The 21,453-nt window shown below is 35.8% G+C and overlaps 1 protein-coding gene across 2 annotated transcripts in view; it reads left to right on the forward strand.

Annotated features, from left to right (window-relative positions):
* RALA (RAS like proto-oncogene A) overlaps nucleotides 1–20,731 on the forward strand; it is a 73,088-nt gene extending 52,357 nt beyond the window's left edge. For both annotated transcript variants that reach the window (XM_037837124.1, XM_037837125.1), the window contains exons 4-5: nucleotides 3,711–3,885; nucleotides 18,702–20,731. In XM_037837124.1, coding sequence (XP_037693052.1) covers nucleotides 3,711–3,885; nucleotides 18,702–18,824 — 298 coding nt within the window. In that variant the 3' untranslated portion in view covers nucleotides 18,825–20,731. The remainder of the gene's footprint in view (nucleotides 1–3,710; nucleotides 3,886–18,701) is intronic.
* Nucleotides 20,732–21,453: the final 722 nt, after the last annotated feature.

The following is a 21,453-nucleotide window of genomic DNA, read 5'->3' on the forward strand; positions in this document are numbered from 1 at the left end:
AGCTTGTCAGCGAGGAAAGGGGATTTGTGGAATCAGGGAAGACTCTAACTGCTCAGCGGAGGTCTGACTAGACGCTGTACTAGGCACTGCCCTTTTTGGTTCTCACTTTCCTTACGTCAAAAATGAAAAAGTTGGACCAGATTGTAATGGTACTTTCCTGTTCTAAAATTCTGTAGCCTCCAAAATTATATTTAAAGGGAGTATCTCATTAAACAAAGTATATGGGAAGGTTATAGGCATAGCATTATCTTTTTCTAACATCTAGAAAGGTAGCTAATAAAGCCAACATATTTACTCTAAAACATATTATCTTCTCATCTCTGAATCCTGTAGGTCCAGACTTTCCATGGCCATTTTTCTGATAGCATTGATCACTTTGTAATTTCAGTATTGGTCTTCCCACAGTGCCCAACTCAGAGTAGCTTAGTTGGTATTTACTAAGAAGTAGATGAATGATTATATATACATATGACCAGCAGTGCTCTAGTGTCACAAGCTCCTGAGTCAGTCTTGCATGGCTGATGGTTAGTGAGACTGAGTGGTAAATCAGTTACCAGTAACATCAGTAAACTCTTAGTTCAGGCTGTTGATTACCAAGAAAAATGGTTAAGAAAGCCAGTAAATTTGTTGGAAAAGGACTGTGTTGGCCAAAATTGTTTTTACAGTCATCATAAATTTAATACCCATACTGGTGAGTGTTGATGTGCTTTTTGCAAGAACTCATGAGTGAGAGGAAGCATCCCAGCATTATTTAGTGCTGTGCAGCTTAGCATGTATCACTCAAATATAGTGCTCATTTAACATTTTTGTTTTCTATAGGAATATTAAGTTAAGAACAAATCAGTGAAGGACAGAGGTGACTTTATGCATGGTCCATGTTCTGTTCATATGGATGTCAGATATCAAAGGTTTTTTACATTTCTGTGCTAGAAACTGAGAATAGTAATTTACTTTAAGATTCAGGTCTGTAGAACTTCCTGCAAACTTGGATCTATTAGAATTTTTGCCATACCATCTGTAAACAGGTGAATGAAGTGGTAGTAGTAGTAGTAGTAGTAGTAGTAGTAGTAGTAGTAGTATCACCTAATACTCATACAGCACTTACTATGTGCCAGTCACCATTCTAAGCATTAACATATATAAACTCAAATAACTCTATATTAATACTACTGTATTTCGCAGATTCAAAGTTGCAGATTTTACATGTTAACATCTCTTCAAATCGGGGCTGTCTTACAGTGTGTCATCTGATAGTTGAAATTGACAGCAATTTTTTTTTGTAACGGTACATAAAATAATTCTTATAATTAGTGTCGTCTTATATTTGATTTTTTTTTAAGTTTTTCAAATTTATAGATGAAGAAACTGAAGCACAATGAGGTTAAGTCACTTTGTCCCAGGTCATGCAGCTAGGGAGTGGCAGAGTGGAGTTAAAATCAAGGAGTTCGAGCTCCATATTCTTGCCTTTATTGACAATGCTTTACTGGCTCTCTTTACATTAATGATGATTCTTTTACAAAACCATATGGCCACCACATTTCATGTTTTTAAAATGCGATATGGTAATTTTCCTAACTAAATATAATCCTTTTCCCTACTATTTATTTTTTCAATGGAGTAAGCATTTTTATATAGAGCATTGTTTTAAAATCATGCAATTAAAGTAGTCTATGACACTGTATTCTGTCACTTACTTTGTTAGTATTAATTCTAACCCTCAACCGAAACAACTAATTTAAAACTTTTTTCAGAAGGAAAACTGTGTTTATGTGATCAGTACTTTCCTTTCACCTTCTTAGTATCTCCTATTCTCCCATGAGTTTGAGCTGATGATCATGTATAATAGAGAAGTTCCACCTCTGCCAGTGTGTAACTTTGCCATGCAGGGCATTATAACTCGAAGAGCCTCACCATGAGGCCCAGTGGATACTGTGATGTCCATTCCACATCAGAGATAGGGGTCTCTCATGATGAAAAACTTTGGGGAACTGAACCTTCTTGAACGGTGTTTGTTCCCATCGTTATCCCATTATGGGGAGGCCCCTGGTATCCAGTGTAGAAGTTAAGTACATGCTGTGGAGTTAGATTGCTCAGGTTCAAATCCTAGTTCTTCTACTTAACAGTGACTGCGAGCAAGTTACATAATTGTTTGCTGCCTCAGCTTCCTTATATGTAAGATGAGAATAATAACAGTATTAACTTTTTAGGTTTGGGGTGAGAATTAACTGAGATAATGTACATGAAGCATTTAAAAGCGTGCTTGTCAAATTGAGAGCACTCAGGAAAATGTTAGCAGCAGTGGAGATGGTACTGAAGTTGGGGTGGTGTTCAGGAAACATTGCCTAAGAAGCACAAAACAAGCTGTGTCTACAAATAAATCACGCTGAATGTTTTTACTCAGCCTCCCAGGCATCACTGTAAGATCCCCTGCAAAATCACATGTCCTTTGCAGATCTGTCATTCTAATAATCCCTTTAATTTTCTCATTTTCTCTTAGTCCAAAATACTTATGTTCCCATAGTTTCAAAATCTTTTAATTTCAAAGGAGAGGCATCTATAAGATAGGAAGATAGTAAACCTAAGTCTTACAGATTTCTTCTAATCTCATAAGAAAACATCTTCCTCCGGTGGGTTAATAATCATAAGAATGGCTAACGTTTATTGAATATTTATTATGTGTGAGGCACAGTTCTAAGCAGTTTACATTTAATCCTCACTACAACCCTATTAGGGAGGTAATATTATCTCCATTTTATAGATGAAGAAACTGAGAGAAAGTGTTTTTCTCAGGGTCACATGTCTAAGAAGGGCAGAACCATGATACAGACCTTTAAAACTGTTGACATTTTCTACCATGTATAAATTATCATCTCTCAACGCAAAATCTATACTCAAGAACTGAATTCCAGGTATTTCTGACCTGTGTGGTGCTTTACAAACATTTATTGGGTCCCTTGATAGCATGTGATGAGCATGGCACTCTCCCTCTGTGGTCTTCCTCCCCAAAACCCATAATCCCACTTTAATCATGAGAAAAACATCAGACAAATCCCAGTTGGGGGAACATTCCACAAATTTCTTGACCAATACTCCTCAAAACTATCACAGTCATCAAAAACAAGGCAAGTCTGAGAAACTGTCACAGCCTACGGAGACATGACAACTAAATGTAATGTGGTAACCTAGATGAGATCCTGGAACAGAAAAAGGACATTTGATAAAAATTAAGAACATCTGGAGTAAGTTTGGGCTTTAGTTAATAATAATAATGTATCAATACTGGTTCATTAATTGTGGTAAAATATACCAAACTAATATAAGGTGTTAACACAATTAGGGGGGACTAGGTACGGTAGACGTGAGAACACTGTATTATCATCACAACTTTTCCGTACATCTAAAGCTGTTCCAAAATAGAAAGTTTATTTAAAGAAACAGAGGGAAGTTTCAGTCATCTCTTTCATTTTGCACCTGTACTGCCATGCTTATACTCTCTTCCTTGGTGTATTTTTCCTTCATTAGTGAAGCAAATGTGTAACTCAAATGACTGATATTGAATAAGGAAGAAGTACTGATTATTTTCTACCATGTAATAAATAAGCTTGATATCCTTGTATAGAAACATATGTAATTATAAATAAATGCTAATTGCAGATGGCTATTTGTTGTTTAACATGTTAATATTTCTTTCTGATTTTCTGTTAACTAAGGGAGCAGATTTTAAGAGTAAAAGAAGATGAAAATGTTCCATTTCTGCTGGTTGGTAACAAATCAGATTTAGAAGATAAAAGGCAGGTTTCTGTAGAAGAGGCAAAAAACAGAGCTGATCAGTGGAATGTTAACTATGTGGAAACATCTGCTAAAACACGAGCTAATGTTGACAAGGTAAATTCTGACTCTCCTTGCTACTGCACTGTGTTAAAAATAAATTGATTTGCTTTAACTTGGTTCCATTTTGTGTAAAGATGCTATAAGATTTTTCAAATAGAGAATTTTATTTTTAATATGTGTTGACTATTATTACCCCTGAATGTGCAAGTACAACATGTTGGGAATTTCATAATTTCCCTTGTCTGAAGGTTCCCAAGAGACATTAAAACATGAGACTCTGCAGCTAAGTGTACATTTTTTTTTTTTTTTTTTTAAGCAGCTACATGATTTCCTAACTTTAATCTTTGCCCTTTTTTCTTATCCCAATGGGCTGGATAATTTAGAAGGAATTATATAAATCCCAAGATGCTAGCACTAAGCTTCCTCACCTCTGACCTGCCTTGTTTCCAGCCCCACTTAGTTCTCAAAAGTGAAGGTGCCTCCCAAGATGAAGGAATCCCCAGATAAGAGGATTTTTAAGTCTTAGGTACTATTACTATACTCCCCACCCTCAACCTTTGTTTTCCCCCAGTGGAAGTGGAAACATTGCCCTCCATTTCTGTGGCACTTCTTCTGCACTCTCCCCTTATCTTCTCACTTTGTTCGGCTTGGCCCCTCCTGGTGGAAACCATGTAGAAAGCACCCTTACCTCTGAAAACCTCCCCAAGTGCATTTTACCTTGCTCCAGGAGACCATCTTCAGTATTGAGAAAGGCTGCCACCTCAAAAACTTAGTGACTAAAACAAGGATTTATTATGCTCATGGATTCTTTGGGTCAAGAATTTGGGAGAGGGCAAGGGGAGATGACTTGTCTTTTTTCTTTTAATTCATTTTTATTGAGATATATTCACATACCATGCAGTCATACAAAGCATATATTCATTTGTTCACAGTACCATTATATACTTGTGTGTTCATCACCAAAATTAAGTTTTGAACATTTTCATTGCCACACACACAAAAATAATAAGAATAAAAATTAAAGTGAAGAACAACAATTAAAGTAAAAAAGAACACTGGGTGCCTTTTTTTTTTTTTCTTGCCCCCATTTTTCTACTCATCCATCCATACACTGGACAAAGAAGAGTATGGTCCATATGGCTTTCCCAGTCCCATTGGATGACTTGTCTTTGTTCCATAATGACTGGTGCCTCAGCTGAAAGAGTTTAAGTCTGGGGGCTGGAATCATCTAAGTTTAGATTCGAAAGGCTTGTTCACACATGTCTAGCAGTTGATACTGGCCGTTGTCCAGAGATGCCTCAGTTCCTCTCCATGTGGGCTTGTCCATATGGTCTTTTCCGCGTGTGCTAGTTTGGGCTTCTACACAATGAGGTGGCAGAGTTCCAAGAGCAAGCATCCCGAATGAATAAGAACCAGGCAGAGGGCATATCACCTTTTTTTACCTTGTCACCTCTGAAAGTCCACCCAGGTTCATGGGCAGAGAAAACAGACTCGACCTCTTGATGGGAAGGGGCAAGATTCTGGAAAAGCATATGGGACCAAAAGTATTGCAGTGGCCATTATTGAAAAATACAGTCAACGTTCAGGATCACCTCTCCAAAACAGAAGCAGTATTAAATGAGGCTGCTTTTAAGCTGAGGTGAAAGTTCATACTGGAAATGCGATTTCATTTACTGCTACATCTAGAGGGGAAGCTACCAGAGAAATAGAGGACCTCAATGGCTAAATAAAAGTAACTTGCAGCAGCTATTCAACTTCCAGAATTAGACTATAATTGTTTTTTTGCTGAGGAAGTACTCAGTTTAATAGTAAGAAGAGCTAGTATTTATTAGCACTTAATAAAAACCAGGCAGTATGGCAAGCACTGTATATTTACTCATTAATTATATGAGTGAAATGTAGATATCTTCTCATGCCCCCCCCTTTTTTTTTAAATTAAATTGAGGAAGTTGTAGCTTTACAGGAAAATCATGCAGAAAGTACACAGTTCGCATATACCCCACACACATACCCACAGTTCTTCGTTAATGTTTTTTCATTACTGTAATAACTGTTAGAATTGATGAGACTTATTATAATTATATTATTAATTGTAATACATAGTTTACATTAAGGTTCCTGTACACATTGTACTGTTCCATAGTTTTTTAAAATTTTTATTCTGGTAACATGTATAACAAAGCAAAATTTCCCCTTTTAACAGTAAAATATGCAATTAAATGGTATTACTTACATTCACAGTGTTGTGCTACTACCATCACCACCATCCATACCAAAACTTTTCCATCACCTGAAACAGAAATTCTGTACAAATTAAGCATTATCTCCCCACTCCCTGCCTCTCCCCTACCCCAGCCCCTGGTAACCTTTATTCTAATTTCTGTCTCTATGAATTTGCATATTCTAATTATTTCATATCATTGAGATCATTCAGTATTTGTCCTTTTAGGGCCAGCTTATTTTCTTCAAGATGATGTCTTCAGGGTCATCCATATTGGTACATGTATCAGAATGTCATTCTTTTTTTACAGCTGAATAATATTCCATTGTGTTTATACACAACATTTCATTTATCCATTCATCTGTTGATGGACATTTGTGTTGCTTCCATCTTTTGAAAATTATGAATAATGCCCTTATGAACATTGGTATGCAAATACCTCTTCAAGTCCCTACTTACTATTCTTTGGCATGTATACCTAGAAGTGGGATTGCCAGATCATATAATTCTATAGTTAACTTTCTGAGGATCCGTCACACTATTCCACAGCAGCTATATCATTTTACATTCCCACCAACCATGCATGAGGGTTCCTATTTCTCTACATCCTCTCCGACGCTTGTTATTTTCTGTTTTTTTAACAGTAGCCATTCCAGTGGGTTGAAATGGTATGTCATTGTGCTTTTGATTTGCATTTCCCTAATGGCTAATGATGTCATATCATCTTTTCATGTGCTTATTAGCCATTTATATATCTTCTTTGGAGAAATATCTATTCAAGCTTTTTACCCATTTTTTAATCGGTTGTTCATCTTTTTGTTGTTGAATGGTAGGATTTTGTTATATACTTGGATATTAAGTCCTTATTGGAATGTGGTTTCCAAATATTTTCTCCCATTGTGTAAGATACCTTTTTATTTTCATGATAAAATTCATTGATGCACTTTTTTTCTTTTTTAATGCAATTTTATTGAAATACATTCATACACCATACAATCCATCCAAAGTATACAATCAGTGGCTCACAGTATCATCACATTGTTGTGCATTCATCACCACAATCAGTTTTAGAACATTTTCATTACTCCAAGAAAAAAAAAAGAGAAAACCCAAAACATCTCTTACCCCTAATCCCCTCCGTCATTGATCCCTAGCATTGGTATGGTACATTTATTACTGTTGATAAAAGAATATTAAGATATTACTGTTAACTGTAGTCCATAGTTTGCAGTAGGTGTGGGTTTCCCATATGCCATTCTATTATTAACTGCTTTTAATAGTTTTGTACATTTGCAGTAGTTCATGGAAGAAATTTATTATGCTTGTACCATTATTCATAGTCATTATCCACCACAAGCTTTACTGAGTTTACAGTCCCATGTTTTAACCTCTGACTTTCCTTCTGGTGGCATATATGACTCTAAGCTTCCCCTGTCAACCACATTCATACACAATTCAGCAGTGTTAATTATATTCAACAATAATGTGCTACCATCACCTCTATCCACTTCCACTCATTTAAATTAAACCTAGTTAACAATTCTGTACAACTTAAGCAACCGCTCCCAATTCTCCAGCCTCATTCTGTCTTCTGGTAACCTATATTCTGGATTCTATGACTATAAGTTTACATGTTACAATTGGTTCATATTAGTGAGATCATACAATATTTGTCCTTTGTGTCTGACTTATTTCACTCAACATAATGTCCTCAAGGTTCATCCATGTTGTCACATGCTTCAGGACTTCATTATTTCTTACTGCTGAATAATATTCCATACTATGTGTTCTAGTTTGCTAATGCTGCCGGAATGTAAAATACCATAGGTGGATTGGCTTTTATAAAAGGAGGTTTATTTGGTTACACACTTACAGTCTTAAGGCCATAAAGTTTCCAAGGTAACACATCAGCAATCAGGTACCTTCACTGGAGGTTGGCCAATGGTGTCCAGAAAACCTTTGTTAGCTGGGAAGGCACGGGGCTGGCGTCTGCTCCAGGGTTCTGGTTTCAAAATGGCTTTCTCCCAGGACGTTCCTCTCTAGGCTTCAGCTCCTCAAAAATGTCACTCTTAGTTGCACTTGGGGTATTTGTCCTCTCTCAGCTTCTCCGGAGCAAGAGTCTGCTTTCAGTGGCCGTCTTCAAACTCTCTCTCACCTGTGTCTCCTGTGCTTTCTTCAAAGTGTCCCTCTTGGTGGTAGTAAGCTTGCTTCTTCTGTCTGATCTTATATAGTGCACCAGTAATTTAATTCACACCCACCCAATGGGCAGGCCAACACCTCCATGGAAATTATCCAATCAGAGTCATCATTCACAGTTGGGTGGGGCTCATCTCCATGGAAACACTCAAAGAATTGCAATCTAATTAACACTGATAGGTCTGCCCACCCAAGATTACGTCAAAGATAATGGCATTTGGGGGGACATAATACATTCAAACTGGCACACTATGTATATATATACCACATTTTGTTTATCCATTTATCAGTTGATGGACACTTAGGTTGTTTCCATCTTTTGGCTATTGTGAATGATGCCTCTGTGAACATCGGTGTACAAATGTCTGTTCAACTCCCTCCTTTCAGTTTTTCTGGGTATATACTGAGTGGTGGGATTACTGGATCATAGGGCAACTATACTTAGCTTTCTAAGGAACTGCCAAACCGTCTTCCACAGTGGCTGTACCATTTTACATTCCCAGCAGTGAATAAGTGTTCCTTTTTCTCCACATCCTCTGCAACACTTGTATTTTCCTGGTTGTTTAATAGTGGCCATTCTAATAGGTGTGAAATATCTCACTGTAGTTTTGATTTGTATTTCCCTAATAGCTAGTGAAGATGAGCATCTTTTCTTGTGCTTTTTAGCCATTTGTATTTCTTGTTTGGAAAATGTCTATTCATGTCTTTTACCTATTTTTTAACTGGGTTGTCTTTTTATTGTTGAGTTGTAGAATTTCTTTATATATTTTGGATATCAAACCTTTATAAGATATGTGGTTTCCAAATATTTTTTCCCACTGAGTCAGCTGCCTTTTCACCCTTTTGACAAAAGTCCTTTAAAGCACAGAAGTATTCAATTTTGAGGAGATCCCATTTATCTGTATTTTTTCTTTCGTTGCTTGTGCTTTGGGTGTAAGGTCTAGGAAACTATCACCTATCATTAGATCTTCAAGATGTTTCTCAACATTTTGTTCTGAGTGTTTTATGGTACTCTTATATTTAGATCTTTGATCCATTTTGAGTTAATTTTTCTATAGGGAGCGAAATGGGGTCCTCTTTCATTCTTTTGGTTATGGATATCCAGTATTCCCAGCACCATTTATTGAAGAGACTATTCTGTCCCAGTTGAGTGGCCTTGGGGACCTTATTTTGATCAAAATTGATCAAAAATCAATTGATCATAGATACAAGGGTCAATTTCTGAACTCTCAATTTAATTCCACTGATTTGATGCACTTTTTTTAAAAAGTTTTAAATTTTGATGAAACCCAATTTATCTATTTTTTATTTTCTTTTGGTATAAAGTTTAGGAAACTATTACCTAACACAAGGTCCTGTTGATATTTCCCTATGTTTTCTTCTTTGAGTTTTATAGTTTTGGTTCTACTATTTAGGTTATTGATCCATGTTGAGTGAATTTGTATGTATGGTGTGAGGTAGGGATATACCTTCATTCTTTTGCATATGGATAGCTAGTTCTCCCTGCACCATTTGTTGAAGAGACTATTCTTTCCCAATTGAGTGGCCCCTTGTCAAAAGTCAATTGGCCATAGATGTGAGGGTCTACTTCTGTACTCTCAGTTTGTTTCCATTGGTCTATATGTCTGTCCTTGTGCCAATGCCATGCTATTTTGATTACTGTAGCTTTGTAATAAGTTTTAAAATCAAGTATGTGAGTCCTCCAACTTTGTTCTTTTCCTTTAAGATAATTGTGGCTATTGTGGCCCCTTACCCTTCCATATACGTTTGATGATTGGTGTTTTTTTTTTTTTTTTTCCATTTCTGCAAATAAAGCTTTTGGGATTTTGATAGAGATTGCATTAAATCTGTACATCACTTTGGGTAGAATTCATGTTAACAATATTTAGTCTTCCCATCCATGAACAGAAAATGTCCTTCCCTTTATTTAGGTCTTCTTTGATTTCTTTCAGCAGTGTGTAGTTTTCCACATACACTTCCTCTTTACATTTTTGGTTAAATGTGTTCCTAAATATTTGATTCTTTTAGCTATTGTAAATGGAATTCTTTTATTGATTTCTGCTTCAGATTGTTCATTACTAACTTTATAGAAACACTGCTGATTTTTGTGTTTTGATCTAGTACCCCACCACTTTGCTGAATTCATTTTTTAGCCCTGGTAGCTTTGTTGTGGATTTTTTCAGGATTCTCTATATAAAGGATCATGTCATCTGCAAATAGGAAAAAGTTTTATTTCTTCCTTAACAATTTGGATGCCTTTTATTTCTTTTTCTAGCCTAGAACTTCCAATATAGTGTCAAATAACAGTGGCAACAGTGGGTGTCCTTCTCATATTCCTGATTTTAGGAGGAAAGCTTTCAGTCTTTCATCCCTGAGAACAGTGTTAGCTGTGGGGTTTTCATTCATGCCATTTATCATTTGAGGAAGACTCCTTCTATTCCTAGTTGTCTGTGTGTTTTTATCAAAAAGGGTGCTGAATTCTGTCAAATGCCTTTTCTGCATCAATTGAGATGATCATGTGGTTTTTGTCCTTTCTTCTATTGATGTGCTGTATTACATTAATTTATTTTCTTATGTTGACCCATGCTTGCATACCTGGGAGAGTCCCACTTGATTATGGTGTATACTTCTTTCAATGTACTGTTGTATTCAGTTTCCTAGTATTTTGTTAAGGATTTTTGCATCTATATTCATGCGGGATACGATGGTCTGTAATTTTCTTTTTTTGTAGTATCTTTATCTGACTCAGGTAGTTGACCTCATGGAGTGAGTTAGGAAGTGTTCCCTCCTCTTCAATTTTTTGGAAGATTTTGAGTAGTATTGGTGGTAAGTTGTCTTGGAATGTATGGTAAAATTAACCAGTGTAGTCATCTGGTCCTGGGCTTTCCTTTCCTGGGAGGTTTTTGATTACTGATTGAATCTCTTTACTTGTTATGGTCTATTGAGATCTATTTCTTCTATTATTTTTAAGAGTTCAGCTTTCTATTGAACATGTTAGAAAAGGGATTTAGTTCAAAAGACCAAAGCCCATGTCATCATCAGACTCCTCAGATTTTTCTTTCTTGGCTTTCACTCTCTTCTTAGCTGGGGCAGCAGTGGTGGATGGGGCAGGATCTCACACTTGTGCAACACCATCTGCTAGGGCAGATACACCAGCCCCTACATTTCAGATGAGGCTTCTGATATTGACATTGGCCAGAATCTTTGCAAACAGGCCAGGCCAGAAAGATCAACATTTACATCAGCTGCTTTAATGAGCACATTGATCTTATCCTCTGTGATAGTGACCTCATTGTTGTGAAGGAAGAACCGACTTTTGGTTTTGTTGAGTCTCTCTGTTGTTTTTTTAATTCTCTCTTTCATTTATCTCTGCTTTAATCTCTTGTTATTTCCTCCTTCTGCTCACTGTGGGTTTAGTTTGCTCTTCTTAGTTGTGAGGTTAGATCTATAATGTGAGATCTTTCTTGTTTTTTAATAAAAGCATTTAGAGCTGCTTTATTTGCTGCATCACGTAAGTTTTGATATGTAGTGTTTTTGTTTTCATTCACCTCAAGATACTACCTAATTTCCCTTGTGATTTTTTTCTTTGACCCATTGGTTGTGTTGTTTAATTTCTATGTGATTGTGATTTTTTTTGTCAGTTCTCCCTCTGCTGTTGATTTCTAGCTTCATTTCATTGTGATCACAGAAGATACACTGTATGATTTTCTGTATTCTGTTTACAACAGACTTGCCTTAAATTTAAAAACACAAGTAGGTTCAAAGTGAAAGGATGGAAAAAAAATATTACATGCAAAAGGAGACTGGAAAATGATCTGTGTGCACTAGAGAAAAATGTTTGTATTCTGCTGCTGTTGGGTGAAGTGTTATATATATGTCTGTTAGGTCTAATTGATTTAAAGTATTGTTCAAGATTGATCTTCTGTCTAGATTTTCTATCCATTATTGAAGGTGATATATTGAAGTATTCTACCATTAATGTAGAATCATCTATTTCTCTCTTCAAATCTGTCAATATTTGCTTCATTTATGTTGGGGCTCTACTGTTAGGTGCATATATATTTATAATTATATCTTCTTGTTGAATTGACCTCTTGAATCAGTATATAGTGTCTTTGTTCTTCATAAGTTTTTTATTAAAAGTTATTTTATCTGATATTACTATAGCAACCCCCAGTCTCCGTTTGCATGTAATATTTTTTTTCCGTCCTTTCACTTTAACCTACTTGTGTTTTTAAATTTAAGGCAAGTCTGTTGTAAACAGAATATAGTTGGGTCATGTATTTTTGTCCATTCTGCCAAACTCTGCCTTTTGATGGGAGAATTTAATCCATTTTCATTTAAAGTAACTGCTAATAATGCAGGACTTGCTTCTGCCACTTTGCTGTTTGGTCTTTGTTAGTCTTACATGTTCTTTGACCCTCATTTCTTGCATTAAGGACTACTTTCATATTTATTTGATTTTTTAGTACACTATTTTGCATCCCCTCTCATTTTCTTCTGAATATATTTTTCAGGTGTTTTCTCTGTGGTTTCCATGGGCTTAAATTTAACATCCTAAATCTCTAACAATCACATTTGCTTTCATAATAACTTAACTTCAATAGCATACACGAACATGGTGCCTAGATCTTACCCCCCACACCTTTTTTTGTTGTGCTTATTATGATTATATCTTTATACATTGTATGTCCAAAACCATAGATTTATCATTTTTGCATTTTAGAATCTGTAAGAAGTAAAAGGTGGACTTACATATCAAAAAAAATGCAATGGTACTGGTGTTTATAATTATCCATATCTTTTGTTTATCTGGGAATTCTTAATCCTTCCCTAATTTTTGAAAGTCAGTCTTGCAGAATGTAAAATTCTTGGTTGGCAATTGTTTTCATTCAGCCCTTTATATATTTCATCGCACTGCTTTCTTGTCTCCATAGTTTCTGATGAGATCAGCCCTGAATCTTATGGGGCTCCCTTGTACATAACATGTTGCTTTTTTCTTATGGCAGCTTTCAGAACTCTGTCCTTGTCCTTGGCATTGGACAGTTTGAGTACTATCTCTCTGGGCATGGTTCTCTTCGAGTTTATCCTGTTTGGGGTTCATTGGACTTCTTGAATGTGCATATTCTTGTCTTTTATTAAATTTGGAAAGCTCTCTGCCACTATTTCTTTGAATATTACTTCTGTCTCTTTTTTTCTTTCTTCTCCTTCTGGGACCCCCATAATATATATTGGTATGTGTTCTAGTTTGCTAATGCTGCCAGAATGCAAAACACCAGAAATGGATTGGCTTTTATAAAAGGGGATTTATTTGGTTACAAAGTTACAGTCTTAAGGCCATAAAATGTCCATCAACAGGGTACCTTCACTGGAGGATGGCCAGTGGTGTCCGGAAAACCTCTGTTAGCCGGGAAGTCGTGTGGCTGGCATCTGCTCCAAAGATTTGGTTTCAAAATGGCTTTCTCCCAGGACGTTCCTCTCTAGGCTTCAGTTCCTCAAAAATGTCACTCTTAGTTGCACTTGCGGTATTTGTCCTCTCTCACCTTCTCTGGAGCAAGAGCCTGCTTTCAATGACTGTCTTCAAACTGTTTCTCATCTGCAGCTCCTGTGCTTTCTCGAAAGTGTCACTCTTGGATGTAGCTCCTCTTCAAAATGTCACTCACAGCTGCACTGAGTTCCTTCTGTTATGTCAGCTCATTTATATGGCTCCACTGATCAACTTAGACCCACCCCGAATGGGCGGAGCAACACCTCCATGGAAATTATCCAATCAGAGTCTTCACCCTCAGCTGGGTGGGGCACATTCCAAAGAAACTCTCAAAGAATTACAATCTAATCAACACTGATAATGTCTGCTCACACAAGATTAAATCAAAGATAATGGCGTTTGGGGGACACAATATATTCAAACTGGCACAGTATGCTTGATGGTATATCATAAGTTTGTTAGGCTCTGTTTACTTTTTTCATTCTTTTTTCTTTCTCCTCCCCAGACTAATCATTTTAGTTGTCTATCTTCAAGCTTAATGATTCTTTCTTCTGTCAGCTCAAATCTGCTATTGAAATCCCCTAGTAATTTTTAATTTCAGTTATCATGGTCTTATACTCCAGTATTTCTTCTCAGTTCCTTTTTAAATTTCTTTTTATTGAGATTCTCATATTGTTCATTTATCATTTTACTGATATCCTTTAGTTCTTTCTCCATGCTTCCCTTTGGTTGTTTTGAAAATCATTTTTAAAGTCTTTTCTGTTGTGTCCAAAGTCTGATATTCTTCACTGATGGTTTCTGAATTTTTATCTTGTTCCTTTGGATGGGCCATCATTTCCTGTTTCTTTGTTTTGTCATCTTTTGTTGCACATTATACATTTCAATATTTTAATGTGTTATCACTGGGATTTAGTTCCTGGTCTATTTATTCCTTATAAAGTTTGTATCTAGCTACTGATATAACAGATTTCCTGGTGTGCCAGGAGCTATAAAAAGGGAACAAACCACACACAAAAAAAAGCCTTTCACTGTCTTTGCAAATTGGCTCTGTGTGGCTGGTGCTGTCCTTCAGAGTTTAGCCTTGCTAGCAAGATCAGCCAGAGGTGAAAGCGCAGTTTCTGATCCTGCTTGTTTCTTTTCCTGGGCTTATGCTCTTGGCCTTAGGAATTCCCCTGTTTTCAGGGATCCGAATGTCCCCTCTAATCCTTAAGAAATAGCCCCCCTCCTGATGCTCTGTTGTATGCCTAAAGCTAGTAGTCCTTTGCACCAGGCCACTTTTATTTATTTCTTACATTGCTTTAGCTTGTCAGTAAGCTGCTTCTGCCTGCAGGGCAAGTTCAAGGAGAGTGAGCCAGAGAGGAGAATCGTGGTTCAGAGTCTTTCCTGCTGCCACCCAATAGACGGGCACCAACATATAGGCACCCCAATGTGCACATAGGGGTTACTCTGCTCCTTCTGGAACATTCTTTTTAAAAGCTACAAAGTATTCCATAGTCTTTTCCATAATTCAGGCGTTTTCCTATTAATGACCTGTAGGTTGTTTTCATTTTTTTTTTCTATTACAAACAATACTGCAGTGAACTTTCTGTGTACCCATGCAAGAGTTAAATGCAGGGGCACATTTTAGATTTTAACAATGACAGTTCACTCTCCAAAATGACCAGCAGTGCTTGAGAGAACTCCTTCCCCACAGCCTTGCCAGCACTGGTTAAATCAGTCTTTAAAAATCACCTATCAAATGGATAAATCATTGTTTTAGTTTGTGTTTCTCTGATTAGTTAACGGGGCTGAGCATCTTGTCATAGATTCATTGGCCATTTTTATGCCTTCTGTGACTTCTGTGAAATTACACTATCTAATAGACTGTTTATCTTTTTGATTCATAAGCCCCTTTATATTAGCTCTTTGTCCATTTAAATCTATTGTGAATATTGGCTCCATATCTATACCATATCTTTTTTTAAATTCAGTTTTACTGAGATATGTTCACATACCATACAATATCATATCTTTTAACTTTGCTTATTTTGTCTTTTGCTATGGAAAAATATTGAAGTGTATGTGTCAAAATTGTCAGTGTTTTTCTTTGTGATTTCTGGGCTTTATGGCTTGCTTATCACTTAGAAAAGCTTGCTTTGAAAAATCTCAGAAAAAAAAAATTGTTCCTATAATTTTATGCTTTCTTTTTGTATTGGCTCATATTGTAGATACTTAAGCTGTGATGTAAACTAGGGCTGCCTGATAAATAAAATGAAGAAACTGCTAAAGGGAAAGGTTTAAATTTAGGCTAATGGAGCATGTTTTTTAGAAAAATGTTGCTCATTTCTAATAATTTTTATTTTTTATGTTTTTCCTGTTTTGTCTAATTTGTTTTATTTTGTTTTATATGGGAAGAAGAGGGATTTCAGTGTGTAGTCTGGAATTAGAAGAGCCAAGTTTTGTATATACCAGCTTGCCCTAAAATGGGAAAAGAGAGTTGGAGGCAGGAAAACAGAAAGAATTAATTTGGAAGTATATTAACAGAACTCAGAAGTACTGTGTTTTGGGGATTATAATTTGTCTAAATTCATTAAAACCAGTTCTTGATTCCTATCTCTCGTTAACCATTTGCTTCCACTTGGCGTTGAAACAGGGCTTCCATTAGCTTTTCGTCATAAAATTAGCTAATGCAGATTCTGAGTTTCACACTGCTTTTGCTAGTTAAAATTACCTTTATGGTTTCTAACATGCATTCATTTTAAGCTTGTTATAAAAACTCTAAAATTAGAAATTAAACCTTCTTATAATATGGAGTACATACTGATATGTCTGCACCAAAAAGCAGTACTTGTGCTGTAATAATTACAATTAGCTAATCTGGAGACTTCCTGCCACAACTGGTTAAGTGGATTTGAAGCTGAGGTGTTCAGAAATCCCCAGCCCCCAGGGAAGTAAAACTGTAGCAAGTGAGAGCAAGAACTCATAGGTTTATATAAACATTGTTTCATTCTATTGCATTCTTTTTTTTCCATCCTTCCTTCCTCCCTTCCTCCCTTCTTCCTTCCCTTAACCATTGGGACCCCATTGTGTAGATCCGTTTCCATTTGACTTAACCCATTTAGTGTTTGATAGCTTCCTTGCTTTCTGATTTTAAAAACTGTGTATTTCCTGCCCCAGACCAGGAATTACCAGGTCACCCAAGGAATACTGGCTGGTTTTGGTTGTAAAGTTTAGAGACCAGAAGCTGGACACTGATTTGCTGATTTTTATTGGGTTGTCGTTGATTCACAGCTCTTTCAGTGACTAGAGCTAAGAAATATGTGTTATTAAAGGGGAAAAAAATCATGAGATCCTACTGCTATTTCTAACTCAAATTTACCATTACTAGATTTTTACCTCTTTGATTTTGTACTTGTATCTTTTGTTTTAGACTTGTAAGGTTTGGTTCCTAAACTACATTAAAATAATTGCTGATTTGCATTACCTTGTAAATGTATAAAATAGTTCCAAAAGAACAATATCAAAATTACTAGTAACAACTAAACTATATGTAGCTTAAAATTTCCTTGTCTTTTTCTGTTTTGTGTTTTGTTTGGGTTTTGTTTCTAGGGTTTGTTTTGCTTTTCTTTTCATCCTTAGCACCTATTCTAAGATGAATTTTCCATATGAAAGTCAACTTGAAATAATTATTTTTCTGTGTGGTTATTTCACCAACTTGACATACAGTTAGGCTTATTGTTTTATTTCAATTTTTAATTTTGAGGGATTTTTTTTTGTTTGTTTCTTAATATCATTTTTGAATATGTAAAAAATATTTATGCTTCCCAAGCAGAAGCTGTTCAACAGGGTAAATTCAGAAACAACTCACTGTTCCCTCTATTCTGTTTCCTTCCTCCTGAAAATAAAAATGATTAGCTTTTGGTTTAGCTTTTCAATATTTCTTTTTAAAAATGTAAGCAAATACATATATCCCCCTATTCCACACACACATAGGCAGCCCTCTATGTATATTAGGCTCCAACCAGCTTTTTTAAGTTAAAGTTTCCATTAGAGAGCTATAGCCCCTTAGAAAAAGTACATCAGTCATTACGTATTTGTTTACTTATACTGTTCATAATTTCTTATATTTCTTGATTTTTCTTATTCCTGGGGAGTTTTTTAAATTCTAAAAATAATAACTAAAATTAAAAAAAAAAAAATCAGACCGTAAAAGTATGGGCCATAAGATAAAAGGTATTCATCCATCTATCATACACACACTGAATTGTTGTGTACAGCATAAGTGCATATCCTTCCAGGTCCTTTTCTGAATGTACTCAAACATTTGTTATTAAAATTTAATTTTTGAATTTTTGTGCTAGTATTTTTAAAATTATTGTGCTAGTATCTCTCATCTTTTGCCATGTCTAGATACCAGACAGAAATTGATGAATTCTCAAATATAGTGCAACAAAGAAACCTGTTTTCTGGTACCTTATATTGAAAAATAAAAAGAGCACCTGTTTTCTTCAGCTCCATTTCTAAAAACGGCGCTGAGTAAAAACAACTTATTAAACTTAAATAATAGTTACTAAATATAAGTTTTATTAAACATAAATTAGTTACTGCTAAATATGAATTACTAACATACATTTATTAGCTATAAATTACTCAGATGTAATCCACTCATTTTTATCTTTGGGGCTATCATTGCTTTGTAGTGCTTTTCTCGTTTTTATCTTGAAAATTGGGATGGAAAGGTCAGGTTGTATTATGTGATAATTTTAACAAAGTATGTAATCCAGAAAATTTCCTTATATTCCCACTTTCTCAAGATACCTAGAGAAGCAAACTTTAGTTTATGCTTTCCTCGCCTTCCTGTGCTCCCCAAACAAGAGCTCTTTATATTTATCCTTGTATTACCGGAGTTTTACTGTTGTGATTTAGAATAATGCTAAGTTCATATTGTTTCTATTTGCTTTACTTACCCTATTTTCTTCCATCTAGGTATTTTTTGATTTAATGAGGGAAATTCGAGCCAGAAAGATGGAGGACAGCAAGGAAAAGAATGGAAAAAAGAAGAGGAAAAGTTTAGCCAAGAGAATCAGAGAAAGATGCTGTATTTTATAATCAAAGCCCAAAATCCTTTCTTATCTTGACCATACTAATAAATATAATTTATAATAAGCATTGCCATTGAAGGCTCAATTGACTGAAATTACTTAAACATTTTGGAAATTGTTATGTATCACTAAAAGCATGAATTGGAACTGCAATGAAAGTCAAATTTACTTAAAAAGAAATTAATGTGGCTTCACCAAGAAGCAAAGTTCAGCTTATTTCATAATTGCCTACATTTATCACTGTACTGAATGTAGCGTGCAACCTTGTGTTTCAAGGGCAGTCTTTCCTGAACTGTTAAATAAAGAAGTGAAGTGGAGTGGAGAATGGCAGGAAAGGCTACTTCCTCTGATTTATTATAAAATTTAAATTTTCTATCATTTTAAAATGTTTTGGTCTTCTACTGCCTTGAAAAAATGACAATTGTGAACATGATAGTTAAACTGTACCACTTTTTTAACCATTGTTATGCAAAATATAGAAGAAAAGGTCATTGGCATGGTTGTTGCATATAGTTAAATTGAGAGTAACTCATCTGTGAGCCTGTATTAATTACCTGGTGATTAACTTAGAAAAGTGGTGTAAACTTGTACATGGAAATTTTTGAATATGCCTTAATTTAAAAACAGAAAAATAGCTGGGTACATCATTCTGGGTGTGTTCTCACTGGCTCCATGGGCCTATTACCCATGCATCCTGGTGAGAGAAAATATGCCTGGTGTGGAGTACAGCTTTTGTATAGAAGATTCTTGAGGAATAACTGTCTGCTAAGAGTCTACCCAAATTTAAAATGCGTGCCATACTCTGGTTCTTGAAAATGAGATTCCAGAGCTCCTTGATTGCTTTTAATAAACTATACTGTAGTTTAAAATGAAGGGCCAGCATGTACTTGTAAGATCATTTTAGACCGTACAAGGATTCAGCACCAGTCATGCTTCAGTGAACCCTCTTTTTCTTTAACATGCTGGTCCCTGGAAATCCCCTTCCATAAGTGGTGAGTGAGTAAGTGTTAAGTTTTTAATCCCTTTGGAGCAGGGCATAGGAAGAATGTCAGTAGTGCTCATGTATTTTGCACTAGAACACTTTGGGGAGATGTTCATGCTTGTTACCCATTAATTTCTAAGTTTGTACTCATGAGGTAACAGTTTGGCTATACGGGAGTTAGTAGGAGTATTTGCAGTCTGTTTGTGTTAAAAATGTAGAACATTGTTGCTACATTTTCATAGAATTAATACTGAGCAGTCAAACCTGTATAATGCAGAAAATATGTTTGGCATACACAGACCAAACCTGAGGCCTGCGTGCAGTGTCACCATTGTATGGTGTTCCCACTGGAGAATTCTTGTGCACTATTTGGTAACATGATTTCATTGGGAAATATACCACTCAATTTTTTTTTCTCCATCTCTGGATTGGGGCTAGGTCAGTTGATTCAACAAAGTTTTTCTTTCTTTTTGTTCAGCCCTAATTTCAGCAGATCAAAGATGTGTTCAGGTATTCCAGGTAGCAGGTGTGTACGTAACGTTAGCAAACATAGGGATTTTAGGAACTCAACTCTTTAGATATTATATCTGGCTTGTCATGTTAAATATTTGTCCTTAATGGGTTTGAGATGTACATCTTTCATTTCATATTTTTCATAGGCTATGCCACGTGCAGAATTTAAGTCACCGATGTAACGCTGGCCTGGTTGGCCCATCGATGTCAATCTGTACTCCTTGCAGTCTTATTTAACCAGGGGTCCTAACCACTAACATTGTGACTTTGCTTTGAAACCTTTCCTCTCCTGGGTACTGAGGTGCTATGAAGCCAACTGACAAAGATGCATCACATGTCTTAGGCTGATGCCACTACCCGATTCGTTTATTTGCAATTTGAGCCATTTAAAGACCAATAAACTTCCTTTTTTTTTTTAATGTGTCTGGTGTTACTTGATGTTTACAATATAACATGTAAGGTTCAGTATCAAACTTGGTGTTTTTACCAGAGGTTCAAAAACAATCAAATCTTTTGAGCTATTAGTTTAGGTACTTCTTTTATGTAACCTCAAATTCCTTAGTAACAATATCATTATTACTTGGGTTTAATTAAGGCTCAGAAACGGAAGATTTTTGTGTGTGCAATTGCTTACAAGGTCCTCCTTTATACTGTGTTGAAAATAACAAATGTGCACATTACTTTTAAAATGCCACTAAACTCTAGAATTAATAGGGAACAGCTTTATATTCATTCTCTAATCAAAATGACCCCCAAGACGATTTAATTTCCAAATTGTAGCCAGCGTTAACACTTTGAGATAACCACTGACTTACCATGTCACCAAACTTTGGGCCATTCTCTGTTCATGTTTAATATCTGGTGGAAGGTGGAAACCTAATGACCGTCAAAGACTCCATGAATTAGAAGCAATTGGACCAATTTTGAGCAGAACTTTTCAAAATCCAGTTCATTTTAATTTCTCACTTAACTCATAAGCAGTGCCAGTATGAGCACATATTAGATAGAATGGTGCCATTTTGACATTGCTGTGGGGACCCATTCTTAAACCAGTAGGGCATATTATATTGAATACTATGCATCAAACAATTGGCTGCTGTACAAAGGTTAGATTAAGTGATAGTCTGAGACTGAAAAAGCA

The sequence above is a fragment of the Choloepus didactylus genome, chromosome 5 (genome assembly GCF_015220235.1).
Source record: "Choloepus didactylus isolate mChoDid1 chromosome 5, mChoDid1.pri, whole genome shotgun sequence".
Classification (NCBI taxonomy): Eukaryota; Metazoa; Chordata; class Mammalia; order Pilosa; family Megalonychidae; genus Choloepus; species Choloepus didactylus.